The sequence below is a fragment of the Zeugodacus cucurbitae genome, chromosome 5 (assembly GCF_028554725.1).
Source record: "Zeugodacus cucurbitae isolate PBARC_wt_2022May chromosome 5, idZeuCucr1.2, whole genome shotgun sequence".
NCBI lineage: Eukaryota > Metazoa > Arthropoda > Insecta > Diptera > Tephritidae > Zeugodacus > Zeugodacus cucurbitae.
The window spans coordinates 39,092,372-39,117,063 of record NC_071670.1 but is presented as its reverse complement, the minus strand read 5'-3'; the positions used below and the strand labels follow the sequence as shown (position 1 = coordinate 39,117,063).

Sequence of the window (24,692 nt, the reverse complement as noted above, 5' to 3'; positions counted from 1 at the left end):
TTGATTTTCCAGGTCTAAAGCCACACTGATAAGGTCCAATCAGTTTGTTGACGGTGGGCTTTAGTCTTTCACACAGTACGCTCGATAGAACCTTATAAGCGATGTTAAGGAGGCTTATCCCACGATAGTTGGCGCAGATTGTGGGGTCTCCCTTTTTGTGGATTGGGCAGAGTACACTGAGATTTCAATCGTCGGGCATGCTTCCTTCCGACCATATTTGGTAAAGAAGCTGATGCATGCACCTTATCAGCTCTTCGCCGCCGTATTGAACTATAATACTTGAATAATACCTGATAGTAAAATTTTGGACCTCCGTTTTTATAAAAACTCGACCAAACAACTTGCAAAGTTCGAAAATTATTTCCTCAATATTTTAAAAATATTATTGTAATAATCTTCACCTAAAGCTATTGACATTTGGCAATGATTTACAGCCAGTTGTATAAAAATTTCGTCATATTATGTACATATGTGGACACCTTCGCTTTGAAGCCGTTCAACGCGGGTAGATAAGAACGCAAAAGCAAACTGGTATCAATGTCAAGTTGAGTAGCATTGCCGAAGATATGATTACCACTACATTTTTACTTAATTAGTCATAATCTTTTTTTTATTTATCAGTTCTTTGTTATCATTTAATTTTGTATTTCTGTAGAAATTATGAATGAAACTGATTGTGCTGTTAACTTGGCTAAAATGTACAAAGTAAAGTAAACAAATTGAATGCTAATGTGAATAACATTATAAATCAAACAGGAAATATTTCAGTTTTCGAAATGGTGTAATAAAAAATTAATTTATTAATAGCTCTGCGGTGATTTTTGAAATGTCTTATAAAATAACTGTGGTACCAAAGGTTTCAATAGATCATATTTGTATGTATGTACAGCTCTTTGAGCACTTATGATTTATATTTTTCTAAGAAAAAATATGTCACATTCTTGTACGATGATTTTACATCATCCTCAGCGGGTTTAGTTCAAGAGAGTTATAAATCTTCCATGCGCAATACATTAATAGATAAGATAAATCTAGATTATTATAGATAGCAACAGTGCGGTCTACAAAAAGCTCATAATTTTATTCCAGGGTTGAGTTTAGGAAAAAATTTATTATGGTGTTAAAATTTGTAATTTGGTGTTTGCTTTAAAATTTAAGTTTTACACAATTGAGATTTTAGTTTAGGCTCAACTCACACCGGATTAGTGTTTAATATCTTTAGTCAGAACATCTTTAACTAATAAGACACAAAAACGTATTTGCTTTAACCCACACCAAGCGAACATACGTTTTTGTCTCGTATTGTTCGGTGTGGGTTGTCACATATGAAGTTATAGGTCAGACAAGAAAAGACGTATTTACTAAGCCGGTGTGGGTTCAGCCTTTATCTAGATATCAGATGTGTCTACATAATAGAATGATGTCAAAAATGTTCCCAGCCCTGAAGTTGGATAAAATCCTGACGTTCATATTAGTCACGAAACATTACCCTTCATCTGTCAGAAATTCCGTCTTCACTTTGTAATAAAGTTATCAGGTCTTATTCATTATGGAAAAGGCTCCTGCTTCCTTTGCTTGAGTTCTTCTACTGTTCTCTTGAAAGTTTCTATGTTATAACACTAGTAAGTGGTCGTGTCTGAAAGAAAGTGGATTTTAGATATTTAAAACATTAAAGCACTTTAGGCATGTGAAGGCCAATTTTCATAAATTTTAGCACTTTCCAACTCCAAATTATGTTGTTTATTTTCAATTTGTTATCAGACTAAGAAAAGAGTTCTTGAAACTTTTTGATTCTGAATAAAGTTTCAGACATATTAAACCTTATCGCATAAGAAAATCTAACGAGAGTATTCGTCGTGTTTACGAGCACAATTATATCTAATCTCACCTATCTGGTAACTGTCTACACTCAATATAGTCATAGACCTGTAATACTAGAGAAACAAAAAATATCTTTCTGACTAATAGAAAATATTCCGAAGTGAAGATCTCGATCTCTCCAGCTCTATAACTCCCTCTTGGTAACTTATTAGGTCGTTATTATTAGCCGCCTACGAAGGCAAAGCATTGTCATACGATTGGAGTCATACCTCTACTTTAGATTCCACATACTTAGAATGAAAGAAAACAAATGAGTACCTCATTATAGAGGTGTAGTCCTATTTACACGTGGCGAATCAATCAAAACAATTACAAATAATCTTAAAGAAATTTTGAATTCAAGATTCGACTCCAACTGAAACAATAGAACAACAAGTAAGGAAGGGCTAAGTTCGGGTGTAACCGAACATTTTATACTCTCGCAATTTATTTATTTAACTTTCCTTATATTATATAATACACAATTTGACCCACATATTCGTCATATATATTGTATAAAGTCCATTGAAAGTTGGAAACCATAATATTAGGATAGAAGCACCGAGGTCCTCGTGTTCGATATATGGGGCCTTAAAAACCTATGGTCCGATTTCGGCGATTTTTAGAATGGGGCTGCCACACTATAAACATAGTATTTGTACAAAGTTCTGCACCGATATCTACACTAGTACTTACTTTATATATTGTAAAGTAAACGATTCAGGTCGTCTTCAAAGTTCTGGTATATAGGAAGTAGGCGTGGTTGTGAAGCGATTTCGCCTATTTTCACAACATATCATTGGGATGTAAGGAAACTATTAAACTATAATCCGATTTCTTTCATTTTTGGACTGTATTAGGAGGTGGCTAAAACAAACGACTGCAGAAAGTTTGGTTTATATGGCTCTATTGGTTTGCGAGATATGTACAAAAAACTTAGTAGGGGGCGGGGCCACGCCCACTTCCCCAAAAAAATTGCATCCAAATATGCCTCTTCATAGTGCGATCCTTCATACCAAATTTTATTTCCATAGCTTTATTTATGGCTTAGTTATGGCACTTTATGTGTTTTCGGTTTTCGCCATTTTGTGGGCGTGGCAGTGGTCCGATTTTACTCATTTTCGAAAGCAACCTTCCTATGGTGCCAAGAAATAAGTGTGCCACGTTTCATCAAGATATCTTAATTTTTACTCAAGTTACAGCTTGCACAGACGGACGGACGGACGGACGGACAGACAGACATTCGGATTTGAAGTCCACTCTTCACCCTGATCACTTTCGTATATAACCCTATATCTAACTCGTTTAGTTTTGGGTGTTACAAACAACCGTTATGTGAACAAAACTATAATACTCTCTTTAGCAACATTTGTTGCGAGAGTATAAAAACAGTAAAGGAAACGATCTAACAAGATTAGTTGGTTTTAACCATACCACTGCAATCCCTTTATATCATTAACGGCTTAAGATTACCGTTATTTTTATATTTGTTAGCATGGATTAAGAGTAGGTTTAGCTTAGAGGTTTCAAGTTTGTCTGTTAAGAAAGCACACAATGCATGCTTCTTCAGCTTATATTGTTTAGATTGTTACTTATCATTAGATGACCTTTGGCGCCGCCGTAAGATAATTCAATATTTACCCCTAACATTTGACGGAAATTATTTAATATTTGCCTGCAGCACTTGAGTTTACAACAGGTTGTATTTGCATTCGGATTACACACTCACAACACAACAGAAGTTGCGTTGCACCATAAGGTGCAGTGGCAAGCAGTTTAAGCCAATACTAAGCAACACAAAAGGTTACTCCCGGCCAAGGTGCTACTAAAACAAATGTGCTATAAGTCATACATATATATATGCATACATATTTATAAACGCCTGCTAATATGCACGCGCTTAGAAGGCTACAAATTATCTGCCGGCAAGTGGCAACCGCTAACGTATAATTTACAGCAACAACAACAACAAAACATTTGAATAAAAGACTAAACAATGTGACAGGGCATATCAGAATTTATAAACAAAGACTTGTATTGTGAACCGGCTGCGCGCATACAAACAAACAAAACACCTGTGCGCATGCGCGTCAATACAGCGCCTGCGCAAACACTTCGCCACACCAACAACAACCAACAAGTTGAGGTGCTAGAAAATGTTGAAAAGATAAATGTATATAAAAAATTGTAATGAAAACGAAAAGTGACGCTTATGCATAAATTAAATAACCCCAACACCAACACTGTGCAACAAAAGTAAATAGCCTTAAAGGGGAAACATAAATTTACACAAAGTAATAAATATGTTTAACCTAAAAAAAATGAAAAGTAAACCCTTTTTATTTGATTTGATTACTAATTTATCTTCTCTTAATATCATTTGCAGCCAAACAGGTTCATTAGTTAGAATAGCACTTGCTATAAATTACGGAGTCTGAGCGTGTTTACCTGCCTGCCTGTCGTCGGTCTCAAACTTGTTAACACACTACTTAACTGCAACGCTGTGATAGCAATAAAAATACAAAAATAAAAAAGCAACAAAGTCGTTAGAAAGTAAAAACAAAAGTGCAATAAATAATTAAAAACATTAACACTTGAGTATACCAGATTGATTGCTTTGCATTGCATTGAATTGTGGTGGATTGAAGTGCGGCGAAGTGTTTAACAAAGCGTAACGAAATGCATATGAAACGCTGGTGTACGTCGTCGCCCTCACTGCTGTGGCTGACTGTCATCACCTTTGCCATGCTGTACAACAACATTGCATGCATTGAAATTCCAACACGTTTTCGACACAAGCGCAGCGCTGACGCAGAGCACACATCGGCGAGCGCCGATACGAGTGCGCGTGTGCAGAAAAACAGCGCAAGTGATGAGGTAAGTGAAATGAGGAAGGCATCTGAAGAAATAATATACATATGCGGATCTGCATATACAAATTGATTAGAGAAAGTATTTATTGCAAAATGTATTCTGAGATAAAGGTCATATAGTTGTGCAAAATATAAGTACACCTGTATATATCAAGTCTAAATTATTGAAAATAATATATGTAGGAAAAGGTTAGATGGTTCGGAACTGAATATTTAGCACTACATTTTTTTGGAACTTAAATTATTACTACTACACCCAACAAGAAATTGAAACAAATTTAAAGTTTTTCAAAACAATGAAAAATGATTAGACCCAATAATCATTGAATCCGCAGCGAATTCGATATCGATACGATAAAGATTTTCGATCGTAAATGTTTATGCAATCATTGAGTCCGTCAATAAACTGCTTTACCACAAAGTGAGAACATAAAATTGTTTTATTGATCTTTATCGACAAATGCGACAAATTTGATAAAATGTCTATGTCTTTTTGCTTTGTTCAAAACAAATTAAAACTGACCTTTAACTATTTTGAAATTTCTTGCCAAAAAGTATTTAATTCGCCTGAGGATCTTTGAGAAAATTCATTCGCTATTTCGGAGGGCAACTTTATATCGCTTTTAAACATCTTTAATTTATTTTTGTTAGTCTGTTTTTGTCTCTAAAATACCCATTTAAAATATAATTTATTCCATCATCAATAATTATTTACATAAAAACTTACAAATAGTTCATTTCTTTTAAATTTCCGCATCTCACTCACCAACGCATAGATTTTGGCCAAAATTTTCAATTTTGCGGATTCAATGATTTCATAATTAGCGACATCTATTAGCCGCGGAATGTATTTTTTTGAGGTTTTTTTTTAAGTGAGTTCAATGTGATAGTAAATTTTATTTTCGATACGGTTTCAATGATTCCGACGTAAAATTTTTCGATCGAATCGAACCGTTTCTCGATCGAAACGGATTCAATGATTAGGCCAAATGTGTTCATGAAGATCTTCACTTTATAAATAGCTGTTTTCCAACTTAGTCTCATCATCCTAAATATCGAAAATCGGAAAATATCAATTTTGTTGAATATTGCCCATCTTGGAAAATCCAAAGTTTATATTGTTGATTGACTTTGGATTCCTAAGTATAAATCCATGATTCGAAGGTATGATATGTATAATTTATTCTGCTTTTGAAACACTGTGATTGTATTATGTTGATCAATTCATTTAACAAATGGGGTCTAGTAATGTTTAGGCGTCCTTTAAATTGTGCTAGATCAAATACGATCCACCAATAATTAAACTCATTGAGGTATCACATACTCTTTGGACTTGCATTTATTTTTAAGATGCATTCTAATGTAACCATAAATTGTAGTATTGATGATTTTCACTTCGTTTCGTAACCCTTTGAACACATTAAAATGCAGTAGATACCAAAAGACTTTCAAAGGTGTGAATACCTTTAGGTAATTATTGTAGAAACATATCGATCATCAAGGTGAATATTGTAATATTTATTAGATTATTATTTATTAATTCACTTGATGTGAACGACATTCCCAATGAAAAATTTCACGCATTTGTGTTTTTGTATCATGAATTTCAAATGGAGAAAAACTCACATCTTCGAAAAATTTATCTAATTGTAAATGTAAATTTTCTCATGTGAAATAGTAAAATTTGGTCACAAAATCAATTATAGGAAACAGGTATCAAAACTAACAATTTAAATTGTTTTAACAACTTTTTTAATATGAACTAGGATCTATGGACATATATTAGGTAGTTCTTTATATATAAGAAACCATAGTTAAATTAATATTCGATGGAATCCTTGGATGGGCGCTTCAAAAGTCTTCATGACTTTTTAAAGCGCAAGTGAACTTAGGTACCTTTATAGCAGCGGATCTATTACTACGAAGCGTAGCAGTGAAATAACATTAGAATGGGAACAAGGAGGTGATTTCTACTGGATATGTGGACATCAGCTGAGCTGGGCAAGCGCTGTTCAGTCGCAAGATCCTCTGACTCAAGGAAAATCGTAGGATGTCTAGGGTGCGATTGTAAGAGTCATGGTCCCATTAAAAATTGTATCAGGTGGTAGCTGCAAAAGTTGTCTGGATGCAGATGAGTTGGAATCATCTCCTCCTTATGGAATTGACACTTATTTGAACGGAGATAATTCAAAACCTATTTCACAAAATTTAGTTATTGATTTGTGACATGATATATTGTTTTGATTATGAATTCGGGCAACAACCACTTTTATAGACCATTCGGATTCGATGCTTAGTTATTTTTAGAGCGCCAGAAAACATTCATAAAAAGAAGTTTTAGTGTGAGTAGTATTTGTTTTCCAAATGGTTTTTTATCTAAAAATTGTAGTTTTTTTTTTTCAAAATATGTCTACTTCAAAAATAATATATCCCTTTCTTTAAATCATTTAATGCAACTCTAGCGGCGATGCGAAAAGTCCGAGCCTGATATACATATATAAGAACAATTATCAATCATGCGATACAAATATAAAAAAATATTTACTTTCTTCCACTATACTTTTACCACCCACTGTAATTAATTTTTATCTCCCCTTGAGGTTTCGAATGTCATGGGCACTTCGAAAGAATGCATAAATATTTTATTATTTACATTACACATATACAAACAAATATGCGAGTGTGCCTTATGCACAATGATAAGCCCAATAAAGCTCACTTAATTAATAAATTTAAGTTTTAAGCAAATAAAAATTAAAATTTTATTATCAGTTGCACGGCACATTTAGAAGTGTTTACTTTGCATTCGAATGGATTAGTTTATTGAAATTGCGATTAATGTAGTTAATTAAAATCATAGCATATATACATACATATGTCTATTTATATTTTCTCCACCTGTGAGTTCCCTCAACAATATTTAATACATATAACCATAGAAGAGCATGGCGACAAATTTTTAATTAACCGATAAAATCCGTATTTTGCCATTTCTTACGTCAATTGAAAGGCGAAATGTAAAAGTAATTAATAAGACAACCACTCATAAACGCCACACAAATAGAATCAACGTTGAAATCTGAAAGCAGTTAAAGCGCAAATAGATAATAAGTTGGCGCTTTGCAGTTCCAACACGTCGCTATTGACTTTAGAAAAGCAGTAGCTTCCGTTTGTGACTCACGATCGACTAAAAAATGAAACAAAAATGCCTGCAAAGCAAAAATGTATCTTTTGTGGTTGTGGAGACGACGAATCAGTTGTGCAAAACGAATTTATTTGAGGTGCAATTGACAGAGAAAAGTATAACGTAGAATACCGTTATTAACGTCAAAAGGGATACAAAGAACACTGATACAGGATGGCGCATAAATAGTTTCTCTTAAAAAATTCAAAATGAAAAGAAGATCAAAAATATCATACAACATCCAAGTTCTCAGGACACCGTGCCATTTTCTTCTATAAATTCTATGTATCAATTCTTGCTCTATATATTTAGAAAACCTAAATTAAAAATGGATTGATCGCATACTAAGTTTATTTCAATACAATCGGAGCTCCAAGGTGATCAGTTGATTTCGCTGAAGGCTACAATAAACAAGGCGGAAGCGCCGCGAGTCATGACGTAGGATATTATTTAAGTTCACGTCTTCAATTCACGAATAATAAACAATTTTTTCCATATCATACTGTTTCCTGGAGTGGCTTTAGAACTTTTGATGAGGATCTATTGATTTGAAATACCTGTCAATTGCCTTAAAAGAATTGGAATTTTTAATAGAAATTTTCAGTTAACACCGTAAAAATTTGTTATGAATAAAAAAATACCATATGTATTTCATTAACAATATGATGTTCCTATCATTCGTTGTATTGCTGTCCGGTCTATGTTAGATGACTTCGTTTAGGTCTCGTCAGATCAGATTTGAATTCTAACAGGATTGACATTTTTATATTCTTGGTTACCTTTACGTTTTTACTGTGAAAATTTGGAAGATGATCTCATCTTGTTTACATAAAAGTAGTTCATCAGATCATAAAGTTACTTCCAGTTTTAACATATTTTCTTTGTCGGCTTTTGCCAACTCTTTGATCCCGTAATAATTTTGGTATTTCTAAATAAAGTGCTATATTTTAGACACTGTCTTATTTGTCTAAAACCCCCAATTATCGATCTATTCTAGTAATCAGATTTCTATAGGTACTAATCCGCGCTTGAGTATCGATCAAACCTCGCTGGAATTTTTTCAAAAATAAATACAAAAAATCTTTATTATTGGAAAAAAATCAATATTTTCAAGTCTTAGTATAAAAAATATCAAATTTGTTCGAATTTGACCTCGTTCGAAGTGCCGAAGTAGAGGAATTCTAGCGATTTTTATAAACGTGTTCTATCGTGATCCGTCAAGAAAAAAAAGATTACGTGTTTATAAATCGTTTAACCCATAGTTGAAGTGAAATACAAGGCCATAAGAAGGGATTCAGAATGTCTGCTTTGCTATATCTATCTATAGCTAAAGCTCCTTAGCGAGTTGTTTAGCGTGTTTCCTCGTTAGATTCCCCATGACAACGTGTCTAATGAACTTATAATGCTTTAATTGCTAGCGAAATCAACATTGCGGTTTCACAATAATATTACTTTTATAATAGTTATTGGAAAGTCTTATGGTGAAAAGTGATTTACAGGGTGGGTCAAAAACTTTTTGCATCCTTAACTGATGTAGTGCTATGTTTTGTAAAATAAGTATTAAGTTCGTATTGTCTTTATACTGAAGCAGACAAATTTTGGTAGAAAATCATTTTCCTTATCACGAAAATTTCCACGGGAAAACGTCATCATAGAACAGTACTAAAACTTTGCATAGTAATTAGCGACCTTACCGCATCAATTTAGTTATTAGCTACTATCAATTAGTTAAAACTCATTCTAACTATCTTTTAAAATTATTCGATATTGAATCACCCTTTATTTGAGTGCACTGCTGTAGGTGCAAACGTGTTAATCACTTGAAATTAAAAATCGCACAATTAACGGTGCTCAGGAGTGCAGAGGGGATGTAAAATGCACATACATATGTTAACATGCCCAATCAATTACGAGCATTACACAAACAACTCAGGTAACACATCCGCTCTATATTTTTTTCTTTCGCTCATGACATTGCCGTGAGTCGCCCGTCACTGAACGCGTCATTGGTAATTTCCGCCAACTTGTATAAATAATAAAAATCGCTGCGACATCAAATTCCGCTTGGAGTTTGAAAAAAACTAAAAAAGAGTTAAAAATATTCGTAAAATGTATGAGAATTAGGGTGGTTCTCTTATGAGGGAAATACTAATATATTTGACTTTTCTCATTTGAATGCCAATATTGGTACTATTGTGATCTAAAGTACTAAATATAAACTTTTGGGTTTAATTACGGCTTTCTAAAAACGTTTCGTCTACCCCAACTTCAAGATATTTCATATAGGTCTCCAAGTATAATATTTGGTTTTAGGTGAAGCAGGTCTCAGTTCCAATTGTGAACTTTGACCCATGTTCGTCATCTTAAATTCATATTTGATATATTTAGCCTGGGTACTACTAATTGAGGGGTTAAACAAAAATATATAATAGAATTACTTTTGAACCACCCTAAACATAATACACATATTTTTAGGACTATCAGAAATAATCAAGAACAAACAAATAAACACCTGTTGCACTACATCACTCAACAATTTGCGATTCAATCTGAGTGGCACGTGTGAAGACAGGCAACAATTAGCGGCGCCTACTTTGGTTATTAACTCGAACACTCTTAACTGATTAACTAACTGCTTACCGGTTTTGAGCAAGCCACTTGCCATTGTTTACTTAAATGAGATTTACAAAGAATGTCGCTATGACTCAGAAACATACGTATAAATACAAACAAAAATACTCGAATCAATTTGCCCGGCAACAAATGCGACAAAAACAACAAAACGCTGCCGGACGGGTGTCTCATTGTAACAACAACAACCACTTGCCATAAATATGCATATTACTTTAAACAAGCGAAAAAGCCGTAAAACAATAAAAATTTTCAGATGCCAATGTGCGCTCAGACAAACATAAACATTTTTAAAGATTTTTACAATAACAACATTAAACAGGATTTTTATACCTATAGTGCTTGTACTAACAGTAACAAGTGAAAACAAATATTTAATTTCATATAGAATAAATCATATTAAATTCACAGCTATATAAATATACAATTTATAATTATAGGAAAGCTTACAATAATTAACATTAATTAATTGAATTATTAATCTGTGATTTAATCGATATTTACACCTGCGTAATATGGGGTTTTTCAACTTGCGGTTGGTTTATAATGCTTCCAGAAGGAATAAGCGGGTATTCACATGGTAGTCCAGAGCTTTAATGATGTGCGTTTATAATCGTAATTTTTTTATTTTCATTTAATTGTGATGAACCAGAAACTGAGTTGACAATAACTGGCGAAAAAACGAGCTACCAATAACTCTTGCTTACGAGATTTTCGCCGACTTATAATTTATAATTGTACTTTTCTTTTCAATGCCTAGGAGATTTCATTCGATTTATAACGCTAACTGACGAATTTTCACTGCTCTAACTATGATGTTAAAGTGATTAGTGAGCGTTAGACAGCGAAACCCTTGGATTTTATTTTCCTGTACTCTGAATTTACGTTACACAAGTAATTGTTACTTTATTTTTGACATTTGAGAATAGTTTATAAATTCGTCACAGTTGGATGGAATTCGAATTACCTTAACTTAGTTCAAATTCATAATTCTTGGAAGGAGTGAAGTCGATTTTCTTTCACTTGTGATATTTCAAGATCAGAAACACTGTTAGATCTAAAGACACTATACAATTTCACATTCCTTATTTAAATAATTTCATACAACAGAGCAATATTACATTCAAACCCCTCTAAAACCAAATTTGAAAAAGTTAGCTGACGACTAGAGGATTGAAGTACTATCTGAAAGTCAGTCATGCCTCAACAACAAATTGTCTTTATATTCGAATGTAAGTTAAGAAATTTAGGTAAAACGTTAACATCATCGAAAATAAAGTGGATTAATATAGATTAAACATCTATTTCTCTATATATATATGCAACATTGAAGTCAAATCTATACCCAAATCATACCCAAAAAATTCTACACCCATCCATGCTTTCTAGAGCATACATTTTTTATATTGAGTCTATGACTATATTCAGGCTATGTATGATTAGATGGCGTACCTTGATCATTATTCCAAACTTCCAAACATCCGTTACAAGAACAGTACTTTCTTGAATGTCTTATTCAGTATACATATGTCCTTTGAAACAGAATCAACATTTTTTTATCAAATATAATAATATTTTATGCTCTCGCTGAGCGAACATGCCAAAAGTGGTTTTACATGTGATGATTTTTGTTGAAAGACGAAGTACATTTTAAGATGAGGAACTGGAAGCATTAAGCGATGAAGATTGTTGTTGTCAAACACAAGAAGAAGCCCCAGAAATTTTAGGAGTCACTCAAGCCATTTCAAAACGCTACAAAGCAGTCGGATACTTTCATAAGCTAGGAAACTGGGTGTCATATGAATTGAAGCCAACAGACGTTGAAAGGCGAACTTGCACATCAAAATGTTGGTTGAAGCTACAAATATAAGTTGTCAGTTTTTAACTGGTGATGCAAAATGGAACCATGGACAATCCGTAACGCAAAAAATCATACACGAAACCTGACCCAATTAACGACAAAATCGAATATCCATGGCGCCAAGGTACTGCGCTGTATTTGTTGGGTTCATAAGAGCTTCTAAAACCGTGTCAAACCATTAATGGGGAACGCTACCATCAAAAACTAATAAAATTGAAGTGAACGATTGCCGAAAAACACCCGAAATTTGCGATCGAACACGAGAAGTTTATTCAAAACTGGATTGTCCGCTAAGCTGACCAAATTTTAAATAAATTTAAAAAAATACCGTACGAATAAAGTATAGACCCAATAAAATAATCACTTATGTACTCTGGCAATCTGGCTAAATATTGTAATATATTTGTTCACCTAACTTGGAGTGAGATCATAATGAAGAAAGCTATAAATCGAAATGCTCAGAATAAAGATTGGATAAGTAGTTATTGGGCATTTCTAAGAAATCAAAACAATGTACATAGATATGAGTAGCACAGTTCTAGAGTGGGTGCATATATAAGATTTTTACAAAAAGGGTGGAATCGCCGCCTTGGAGACGAACTGTTATTTTCCAGAGAGATTAGATGTTTCTAGGGTCAAGCACTGGTCGATTAAATTTTTAATTTTTTTATATCGATCTTGGACATTAATGTCAACATTAACTCAACAAAATATTTGTAGAGATCTGTTTGCATCTGTTTCAACTTATTCTCAACTGAAAATGTCACTTTTTGAGCAGAATTATCGACATTTGCGGAAATGTCTCTAGGGTCAAGCACTGGTCGATTAAATCGATTAAATCGTTTTATATCGATCTTGGACATTTGTGTCAACATTTACCCAACAAAATTTTGTAGACATCTGCTTACATCCCAAACTTATTCTCAACTGAATATATCACTATTTGAGCCGCATTCTCGACATTTGCGGGAAATTTTGCTTTTCTTTTTTAATTTCAAGCAAAGTTGTAGACCTAATATTACTCGAAGTAGTATCTAAAGATATCTCAACTCATCCCTTTATACTGCTTTAGAAGTTTGATTTTTTAGCGCTTTATAGCTTTTGAGAATAATAGCTCGCTGAAAGCGAACGCGACTGAAAAGCGTCTAGAGAATATTATTTGACACGGCTGATACATACATTTTCCTTATCAATATTTACTATATGTCTTTCTATGGTATAATAGAGAATAGAATATTATTAGAATAAATTTGCTAATAATCTTATATTAATTCATAATTAATATTAAAATATACTTGCATTACTAACTAAGCATATATTTTACTTTTAGAATCTTTTACCGTTCTACAAAGAGCTGGCCAATGTGACAGATTTAGATGAATTAATAGAACGCTTCGTCGATAAGGACACCCTTGATCCCCAGCTAGGCTTTCAAGGTGAGTGTAATGTGTATAGCTTAGCATTTTGCACGCATAAAGTCATTGAGGTAAACATTTTTGGACGCTTAGTTGATAATTGTACGTAAATTCTCGACATTCATTAAGAATTTTAAATTGAAAACCACATTAAAAACGAGACAGACGTGGTGAATAATGAAAATTAATTTGACAAACGAAGCACGTTGACGATGACAATGTTATTGAGCAGTGAAGCGCGGGAAATATGGGTAATGCGAGTACAGAGCAAACATAGTACTATAGAGTATGTCACATAATACTAATTTTAGATTAGAGCTCGATATTATTTTTAATTGTTTATGCAACTAATTAGCACATATCTTCGTTTCTTTCATTTCAGACAACTTCAGACGCAGCGTGGAGCGTGGTAAGCCAGTGTTTACGCGCTGTTAATTCATGAATTCCAACTCATAATTTTGCACTCTTTTTTTCCCACCTCCCCCCCAACTAGCTAATTTACAACAGGCTAAGCCAGCTGCTTGCATACCCGAGAACACCGTGGTACCGCTCATACCACTGGAGCCCTCGAAAGATCCAAAAATCGACTACTTTCCCAAGTGTACGCGTGTGAAACGCTGTGGCGGTTGTTGCTCCTCCCAGCTGATGTCGTGTCAACCCGTCGAGACGGAGACAATCAACTTTCAGGTGGTGCCTTTTGAAGTGGCCACCGGCAATCGCATGCGTCTTTATGGCAAGGAGATTGTCGTCGTCGAACAGCATACGAAATGTAAATGCGACTGTCGCATTAAGGCGGAGGTAGGTAATCGGGTATGGTCGCTTTTATGCTTTCACTTTTGCTTTTTGTAGTTGGTGTTGTTGTTGTTGAGCTTCAGCTTCGTTGCAATGCTTGGCGTGTATGTTTTTTTTTTGTGATGGTGTTGGTTGTTTATGAGAGAATAATTAATTATGTACTCACCGGCGCTAATTTTTGCAGGATTGCAAGCAATATCAGAGATATCTGCCGGACCGGTGCACCTGTGAGTGTACAAATGATGATGCGCGGCAGAAATGTTACGAGGTTAGTATGCGATGGTGAAGAAATATGAGAGAATTTGAGAGATGAAACTAAAATGAAAGCAAAAAATATATGATTTATAAATGAAAAAGAAGAAATAATAAAAAAAAATAATAAAAAAAAATAATAAAAAAAATAATAAAAAAAAATTTAAAATAATAATAAAAAAATAAACATAAAAACATAAATAAAATTAATAAAATGTTAAAAATATTAATATATAATTATTAAAAACAAACATAAAAAATAATAAAATTAATAAAATATTATTAAATAAAAAACACTTAAATCAAATAAAATGTTTTATTTTATTAAAAAATAAAAAAATAATAATTAACTAAAAAGTCTAAAATTTCCTAAAAAGCACTAATGTTTCATAAACTTTTATTCATTTTCCAGCAAACACACAAGTTCTGGGATGAAACGGAATGCCGTTGTGTCTGTCGTGATAGTCAATCCTGCACGACCGGCACGATATTTGACGAGAGTCAATGTGCCTGTATCGATGTGAGTACTCACAAATAAATTGTGACATAAAATTAAAAAAAAAGGGTTTTTGTACATACATATATAAATTAACAATAATTAAGCAATATAATGGAGCAAGTAATTAGGTTAAATGCGGTTACAAGCACATATTTTTATACCTGAAGAGCAGTATACAATTAAGAAAAAAGAAAAAAGATATTTGTACTTAATAGATGTGAGTCCAGATTTGTAAAAAATGAAGTTCATTTTCTACGAAGAAGAGAAATCGATTAAAAGTATAATTCCAGTTATAACTTCAGTTTATTAGTTCTTCGAAATTATTTTCGGTTTTTTAAATTGTAAGGCAATTATCGCAGTCGCAATAAAAGTAAAGCTGTCCACATACTAACGAATATATTAGACTCTCTTGGCAGCAAGTTAAAATAAGTAAGGAAAGGCTGAGTTCGGGTGTAACCGAACATTTTATACTCTCTAAATTTGTTGATGAATTTTAAGAAGACACAATTTGACCCATATATTCGGCATAAAGTCCAATAGAATAACTAAAATTATCATCATATATACTATATGACGTCTGAGGTTATTCCTAAACCGATTTCACTCATTTTCGCCACCAAGGTACACTATATCCAAGACTATAAACTCACTTAATTTTGCTAAGCTATCTCACATATTAACCGGTATATGCGGTATAAAGCCAAGCGGAAGTTTGATAATAATATATATAGTTTGAATATAAGAGATTTAATGACTTTTTCAGTGGAACATTGCCCTTCGGCACTGAATTCTTCATGTTCCATATCCGAGGCCTTGACAAGTTACTGTCCTATTTCGACAATTTTTTCACAAGTAAAGCCACAGTTCAAATACAGTATTTGCGTAAAGTTTGTTTCCGCTATCTTCATTGGCACCTAATATATGTATATAGTAAAGGAATCAGTTGGAATTCAACACTGAGTTATGTGGAAGGTTGTGAACCGATTTTGCCCATTTTTCATCTGTGTCATTAGGATGTCAAAATAATATAATATACCGAATAAAATTGAAATCGGTCGAGCAGTTTTTGAGATATGATTTTTGACCCATAAGTAGGCGACGCCACACCCATTTTTCAATTTGTGAAAAAATTTGAGTGCAGCTTCTTTCTGCTATTTCTTCTATTGTAAAATTTAGTGTTTCTGATGTGTTTCGTTAGTGAGTTAACGCACTTTTAGTAATTTTCAACATAACATTTGTATGGGAGTTGGGCGTGGATATTATCAGATTTCAACTCTTTTCATGTTGTGTGGTGCGTTAGAACCGACTGCAGAAAGTTTGGTTTATATAGCTTTGTTGGTTTGCGAGATATTCACAATAAACGTATTTGGGGGGGCCCCATCCAAATATGCCCCTTCCTAGTGCGATCCCAAAGTACCCAAGTTTATTTATAGCTTAGTTATGAAACTTTATAGGATTTCGGTTTTCGCCAATTTGTTGGTAGTGGACCGATTTCGCCCATTTTCAATAGCAGCCCTCTCACCAAGTGTACCAAGTTTCGTTAAGATATCTTAATTTATACTCAAATTATCCGTAGTTCGGACGGACGGACCTATATCTAATTCGTTTAGTTTTATGACTTACAAACAACCGTTATGCGGACAAAACTATAATACTCTTTTAGCAACTTTGTTGCGAAAGTATAAAAAAACTAGATGTTCAGAGAGGCACGGAAGGCGCTGCTGATTTATGAAAATGCTCCCCGAGATGATTCCTTCGAAATCCGGGTTGTTTATAACCTGGTAGATTTCTTTTCTTTTCTCCAAAAGTTACCGACAAACGATTCAAAACTGTTTTTTAGTGATTCTGTGCCTTCGTCATACTCGCTCTCCGATGTAGAGTGAAAAGCATTTTTTTTTTTCAAATTATTTTCTGTCGTTACTATTAGGGAGCGATAAAGATCGGAGAAGTTGTTCTTTACTTTCCAAAACATTTCGAAAATCCGCGGCAATATCATGCAGTCGTTGATTTTGATAAGCATGGAGATACAGCGAGTTTCAAAAGATACGAATTAAGAAAAATTAGGTAAAAAAACAGCACATCGATCAGATCAGTTTGTGTTCCATCTTTTCAAAGCTGATGAAAGTGAAGATCGTTTTAGCTTCGAATAGCACTGCTTGAATCTTAGTACCGAAAGCTTTCGACAGATCAGGTCAGATCAATATTGCTCTCACAAATGAGCTTCAAGCAAGTTTTTAAGCCAGCAATATATATTTATTCGACAAACTGAACCTTATACCGTTTTCATTATGCTTTTGAAAAATAACAATTTTTTCGGCAAGATTCGGCCACCCTAAAGGGTATAAAGGAAAGGGTATAAAAATATGTTCTGGTTATAGAAACAAAACTCATATCATCTGTATAAATTGATAAAATTACATACAAGCATACATAAAAGTAGTAAAACTAATTAGTTATATCGGTATAAGGGAGTTTATCCACATACACATGTACTTAAATGTTGGAATTTCAATATCAACTATACATAGTAGTAAATTACAAAATTACTCAGAGTTTGCATATGTATCTAGTATGGGTGACGGTGTTATTATGAAATTACAAAGGTGTACGGCTTAGAACAAAATAATAAAACTGGTGATATGTTAATTACAATACAGTTGAACTTCCATAACTCGAACTTCTATAACTCGAAGCTCTCCATAAGTCTAACTCTTGAATTGGCAATGGAAGTAAAATTTCATACAAATTACCTTCCTTAAGTCGAAGTCTCGCTAACTAGAAGTTTTTGTTGATTATGGTGATTCGAGTTAGGGAAGTTAAACTGTATTTTTTTTTTACAATTATATGAGAATAATATGAATAATTCTTTTTAATTATTATTATTGTATTTTAATAAACAGTATTATAATTATTATTATTTAAGAAAATATACATACATATAAATATTAATAAAATGAATTATATAAAAATTGTATATAAATAATTGCTAAAATGTTCAGAAAATATTGATTACTATAAAATTATTTAGTTATGAAAATATGGATAATTATTACAAAAAAAAAAATAAAACGCAAAAATTGTGCACAAAAAAATTATTGAAGATTTTTTATACTAGGTTGAGTATTATACATGTTATTTCCTTAAAATAATTAAAAAATGTGCCACGTTTATTAAAAAATATACACCGTATTTGTTAGAATTATGCACAAAATTGCTAATATCACACATCTTATTAAATTAAACATTTATAAAGCAGCAATTAACATAAAAACACACGCAAATTAATTTTGGCTTCTAAAAAAATAAATAAAAAAATATTATTTATTAATTAATGTATTAAACTAAAAAAATATTTTTTTTGTAATTACTTTTTTGTATAATTCACGCTTTGTCCATACATGCAATTAAAAAAAAAAATTACCAAGAAAAACCCGCTTACACGTATCACGCACAATTTGCCTTAACACATACTCTTAACTATGCAGTAAAAATGTTTTTTATTGTTTTTGTTTATTTTTTTTGTTTTCTTAATTTCGTTTTAGATAAACCAGATCGAATACGGGGTGTAAAATTATTTGTAATAGCAAAAAAACAGACTAAAAATTAAACCAAAAACAAAATATTTTTAAAATCTTAAATTTACTGAAGCTAAAATGCAACACTGTGTATTGAAAACAAAAAACATTTAATATTTGTTTAAAAAACCGTTAACTGTAATGCAATTAGTGCAATTATATTTAAAATAAATAATTTTAATACACAATGTCTGTGTAAGCAAAACATACATACACACACACAATTACATGTAGTATGTATGTATGTAGTTATAATATTTAATGGACTTAATTAGCACTTGTGATTCACATTCTAAATGAATATTACAAATAATTACTACTTGTTTAAGGCATTTTAAATGTTTTTTGTCTTGAATGTAACGAAAGCATTTATACGCTAACCTAAGTGAGTATATATTTTTGAGTGGTTTTTTGCTCTTCTTTCCCTCCCTCTCCCCTACTGGCGCTAGTCTCCCACTTTTGCAACAACTTTTGCTTTTAACTTTAGTGCGATATTAACACTTCCTGCCTCGCTTACTAGCCTAGTTTACCTTATATTTATCCATATAGTCTAAGCTAACGCACACGAAAATTGGCAATCGTACAGCTTACTAATACTCGTAACTCGTAATAACTGTAAAAAACAACTAAAAGTTACTTAAGCTTGCTCTATCAACTTTTTTCCAAATTACGCTTCATATTTACATATGTACATAGTATGTAATACTCTTACACTAAAATATATGAAAATGTTAAAATTTTGAAATTAAACTTATATTTCTTTGTTTATACCTTTTTTTGTTTGATATAGATCACTAACGATGGCAGCAACATTAAAAGTGCAAATTCTAATACGCCTACACTGCTTGATCGCAGGCGTTTCATAGTTAAGGCCATACCCGTTGAGGTGAAACCGGATGATAGCACACGGTATTCGGTCTGAAACAAAAAAGGAAAAGGAAAAAAAGAATAAAAAAACAAGAAAGGAGAAAATAAAGGAAAAAAACAAAGTAGGTAAAGGAAATCAAAGAAAAAATGGAAAATAAGAAAAAAAAATGGCAGAAAAAAACAAAATTTGTCAGAGCCCAATGAGTGCGAGGCGATAGTATGAATTTAATGCATGTTTTAGTGTAGAAAAAGATAATTAAAATAATTAAATTTTCAGTATTTGTTAATTGCAAGTTTTTTTATGTTTAAATTATATGATAATTGTCTGTATGATTTTACCAACTACTTACATTTTTTCTATGTACCATATGTTAATAATATGTATAGTATTGTGCAAAACATATGCAACTGACACATTTATTTTTGTAAAAAAAAAATTTCTTTTTAAATTAAATAAGGATCAACCAAAAAATTGTTATAATAATTTATGAAAAAAAATACAGTTGAACTTCCCATAACTCGAGCTCTTGAATTGGCAATAGAAGTCAAATTTCATCTCGAAGTCTCTTTAACTCGAAGTTTTTTTGTGTATTATGGTGATTAAAGTAGCGAAGTTCAACTGTATTTTCTTTAATTACTCCTTAGATTATATTTCTAAGGTATTGGATATTGCATTATTGATTATTGACATAGAAGAGCTGGCCACAAATATTTTTCACGCTATATTAAGTTAGATTCCCACTATTCCATTGGCTTTTAGTCATGCGTCTAATTCAATTATTTAGAAATGACTTTAATTGTTCGCTGGATATTGGAAGGGAATTACAAAAATCGGTAGAACGAACTACAGCCGAGTGTAGAAAAATAGTAGCAAAGTTTTATAAATCTTCTACTAATTTTCCTAATATAACGGCAGAAGTATAAACTGATCTCTTCACTAAATAATGCTGATCTATACTTTACAGCGGACTGATTTCTATACATATAAATACAAATGAGTGTAAATCTCGAGGAAGTCCGAAGAAGTAGTTTACAACATCGGGAGAAATTATTGGATCGGCTGGGTATTTTCAGGCAGATTAAGTCCTAGGTAAAAATGTGTATTCTCTGATCTTCGAAGTTAGCCTCCAAAATCGAAATATTTGGATTCGAAGTTCGAAAAAAGGTCTTTCAAAAAAAGTAATATTAATTACAGGATATAGCTACTAAAAAATTTAAATGTTGTTCTTAATTCAATTGTAAACTTTATCAGGCTTATATGACAGATGTTAAAAGGGATCCAATATTTTTTTTTTATTTTTTCGAAGATCAAACTTTGATCCTTCAAACATTTCTATTTAGGAGGCTAACTTCAAAAATCGGAGAATACCCAGAAAATAGTCGAGTTTGTTGTTGTTGTAACTGTTACCCAAGCCTGCCTGAACCGGCAATCCTAAATTAATTGTCATCGAAGTCATCTAACGTGAGGTTCAGGAAACGAGCTTTTTCGATAGGGTCTGACCAGATGGAAAGGGGTGTCAGATATGTGGGTTTAGGGGGCATGCAAAGAGGTGGGTTAGTGTCATGCGTGGACTCTTTGCAAGCTAGTCCATTTTGTCGTATAGTATTAGTAATTGGTTGACTCTCTTGTTAGTACTTCTAACTGTTGTAGGCCTAACAACCCGATTTCTTTTTATTTTAAAAATACTAAACTGAGTCATTTGTTTAAGTATTTTTGACTAAATTCCAACTAATAGCACATTATTTATGCAGCTATATAATGAGTTGAACGTTCTTATTTTCAAAAATATGTCAATTTCAATTAAACCTGCATATGTTGTGCACAATACTGTATATGTATAGCCATAAAATATGTTTGGAACGTCACAACTATTTAACTAAACGCAAAAGCTCTCAAATAACTTTTAAAAATATTATATTATAGTTAATAATTGAATTCATTAGTTTAAAAAAGTTAATAATGAAGCAGATAGAATTGTATAATAACGGCCGTTAACTTATGTATGTACTTATAAAATACCAAGAAATTTAGTAATTTATGTATTTAAAAAAAAAAAAGTAAATAAATAAACTAAATTATTTATAAAATAAAAATAAAGATTATTTTCATTTCAATTTACCTTCATACATTTTACAGGAAGCTATCCATAGAAATGAATTAGCTCAAGAGCATAATTTTGTTACAAAATAGTTGTAAAAAATTGTTTGTAGTTGATATTAAACGCATTTGAAACTGCTGTTGATTTGATATTGTAATTTGAACAATTCGTAAACATTCATACAACTTGTATAACCGCTAGAAAACGCTTTCATACTCGTTTATCGTTCGAAACATCCAGCATGTTGATTGCTTTTTAATATATTACGTTGTTTTTGTTGCACTATTTTTTATTAGCATAACAGCTTGTAAGCGCTTCTACACTTTTTGCTTAAGAATTCAGCAATTTGTTTCCTCTCAACACATTTATTATTCTTTTTCTAAATACAAAATCCAGTATATTATCATAATTAATACATTACTAATTGAATGTAAGATTAAAATTTAAAACAATTTGCGTTGAAATGCGACATTACAACAACTACTGACGCTTTTCAAAGCAAAAAGTCATAGTGATAAATATGTAATTCAATAATATAACTCATTTCAATGTTATTGGCGTATCAGACAGCCAATTAATTTAGTTAATTAATTTGCTAATTAACTAAATTAAGCTGCTAACTGAAAAGCAACTCTAAGTATGTATGTATAATTTATTGTAAATTAAGTTAACATTTAAGAACCTATTAGCAAATAAATGAGACCACTATATAAGTTGCGAATGGCAGTGAAAAAAAACTGTAGAAAATATGCAAACGAATAAATTACTTTCAAAATATTAAGATATATAAATAGTTATATAAATATAGAGTATAAAGAGCGCCCAAAATAATAAGTCGCTCGAATGATGCTTCAGACTTAAGTTAATTAGTATTAGATAATAATTGAGTTTCCAAAAAGATATATTGCTTTGCGGAGTGAGGACACTAAAAATCAGTTTCGTGACTGAAACCGATAGCGTAAACTCATAATGCAAATAATTAATGAAATGTATTAAATTATTTAAAATTAGATACAAAATAAATTTCGTATTTAATTTAATTTTTAAATTTTCTGAACTTAGAAAATTTAAAATTTACGAAACTTATGCAATTTAAAGTAAATTATTTAATTAATTTACGAAATTTATGCAATTTAAAGTAAATTATTTAATTTCCAATAAATTATTATAAATCTAAAAATAATTAATTCTGCAAGTTATTTCGAAAATCCGAGAGAAAAAAATGAAATTTCGAAATTTTTTTTAAACATTTCAGTAAATATTGCATTTTTGTAGAATTTGTTTACAAACTTTCCATAAACCCCACTCCTACAAGCAGTATGTATTTTTAGACATTTTAAAGAACTCCGAATGCGTCCAAAACAGTTGTAATTACAAATACAAGAACTTTAAAAATTGCTTAAAGTTCCATAATTTTAGATACAAATAAAAAACAAGTGAGAAACAAAAAACACTTTTACTAATTTACAAACTGGCAGCAAACTACGTAAAAGTATTTTTTCATAAATAATTGCTAGCAAATATAAAAACTAAACAAAAGTATTCCATTGGTTTCATTCCAACCTAAAAAAAAAAACTTTTGCTACGCCTCTATGCCATAGACACATTCGGAACACTTGAAATGAATAACTATAAAACGTATTTATAAAAAAAATTGCGCTAAAAGTTTTACTAAATATATGTAAATATCCTGTGGCGATATCTACTGCTTGGCATATAATAGTCCCATCACAGTCGTAGACTGCGTGCTGCATTGCGCTTTGGTGTTGCTGTCGACGTGGACGACGGGCTCATGCGTTTCATGCCAGACAATGTGTATGGCACACGTGGCCTGCGTTTTGGTGTAGCCGGTGGTGTATGATCACTTTTAGTTGGCGTACGCAATGGCACCACGCTTATGGCAGTGCTCTCCTCATCCACATCCGTCAATGGCACAGCTGTACCGACTTCAGTGAGTGCTATGCTGCTTTCCATGTCATGCACGTCTTGTTGTGCTGCATGCGGCGTTTCACTTAGCGCGGTTTCATTGAATTGTGTCATCAGATTGCGTCGACGCATGCCCAACGTAGATGGCGCATCTTGATTCACATCAGCGGTAGGGCTTTGTAGATGTTCGTAGATAACTAAAGCTATTTGCAATGATTTATCGGCCAAATTGCGACGATATGATATACGCAGACGTACAGATCTATCCCAATCACTAGAGCGATGTGGTGTTGGTGGTGAGTCCCCGGCAGATAACATTTGTGGTTTAGCGCGCAATTTACCAGTCGCTTCTATATACTTCAGTGGTGTATATTCCTTGGCTAACATTTTGCGTAACTCGACATCCAACTCTTCATCACTGGAGGTATCGTCGCCCAACATTTGTATGTCGAATTGAGGTAATTGACGTTTGGCGACGTGCGTAATTTTACTGCTAGATGTCGGTATACGCCGTAAATAGCTGAATGGTGTTGGTATGGAACGTTTGAGGCGCTTAGGCGCCGACGCACATTCCGCCTCATCCAAATCACTTTCCGAATCCGTTGCATTAATATCTTCAATTTTAATTGTACTGGAAGGCGGTGTTAGTTCACCAATATGCGCCGTGCTATTGCTGTGGGGCTCTGGTGTGCAATTGCCGGCAGACAATGGTAGCATTTCCAAGTCATCATCCTCAATATCGCTATCGGCATACGTTTTCAACGTAGTTAAGCCGGTAACTTTATTTATTGGCAAAACGAAATCAGCTTCCTCGCTTGGTAATGATTTTCTAAAAAAAAGGTTGTGTTTATAAAAAAT

The 24,692-nt window shown here is 32.5% G+C and overlaps 2 protein-coding genes across 15 annotated transcripts in view; one reads left to right on the top strand and one right to left on the bottom strand.

The window, feature by feature from the left end:
* LOC105212013 (vascular endothelial growth factor A) overlaps positions 1-23,359 on the top strand; it is a 37,017-nt gene extending 13,658 nt beyond the window's left edge. For 5 of the 10 annotated variants that reach the window (XM_054232161.1, XM_054232162.1, XM_054232164.1 and 2 more), the window contains exons 2-8: positions 4,247-4,737; positions 13,740-13,845; positions 14,207-14,233; positions 14,318-14,634; positions 14,801-14,884; positions 15,281-15,388; positions 19,733-23,359. In XM_054232161.1, coding sequence (XP_054088136.1) covers positions 4,540-4,737; positions 13,740-13,845; positions 14,207-14,233; positions 14,318-14,634; positions 14,801-14,884; positions 15,281-15,388; positions 19,733-19,864 — 972 coding nt within the window. In that variant the 5' untranslated portion in view covers positions 4,247-4,539 and the 3' untranslated portion in view covers positions 19,865-23,359. Of the gene's footprint in view, positions 1-4,040; positions 4,155-4,246; positions 4,738-13,739; positions 13,846-14,206; positions 14,234-14,317; positions 14,635-14,800; positions 14,885-15,280; positions 15,389-18,909; positions 19,328-19,732 lie in introns of those variants that run through there. The other 5 variants (XM_054232168.1, XM_054232166.1, XM_054232169.1 and 2 more) reach the window with 5 other exon arrangements.
* The window catches only part of LOC105212012 (uncharacterized), a 463,761-nt gene that overhangs the window by 438,419 nt on the left and 650 nt on the right, over positions 1-24,692 (bottom strand). For all 5 annotated transcript variants that reach the window (XM_054232153.1, XM_054232157.1, XM_054232154.1 and 2 more), the window contains exons 4-6: positions 21,930-24,663; positions 19,714-19,860; positions 14,783-14,931 (exon numbers count right to left, since the gene is read on the bottom strand). In XM_054232153.1, coding sequence (XP_054088128.1) covers positions 23,637-24,663 — 1,027 coding nt within the window. In that variant the 3' untranslated portion in view covers positions 14,783-14,931; positions 19,714-19,860; positions 21,930-23,636. The remainder of the gene's footprint in view (positions 1-14,782; positions 14,932-19,713; positions 19,861-21,929; positions 24,664-24,692) is intronic.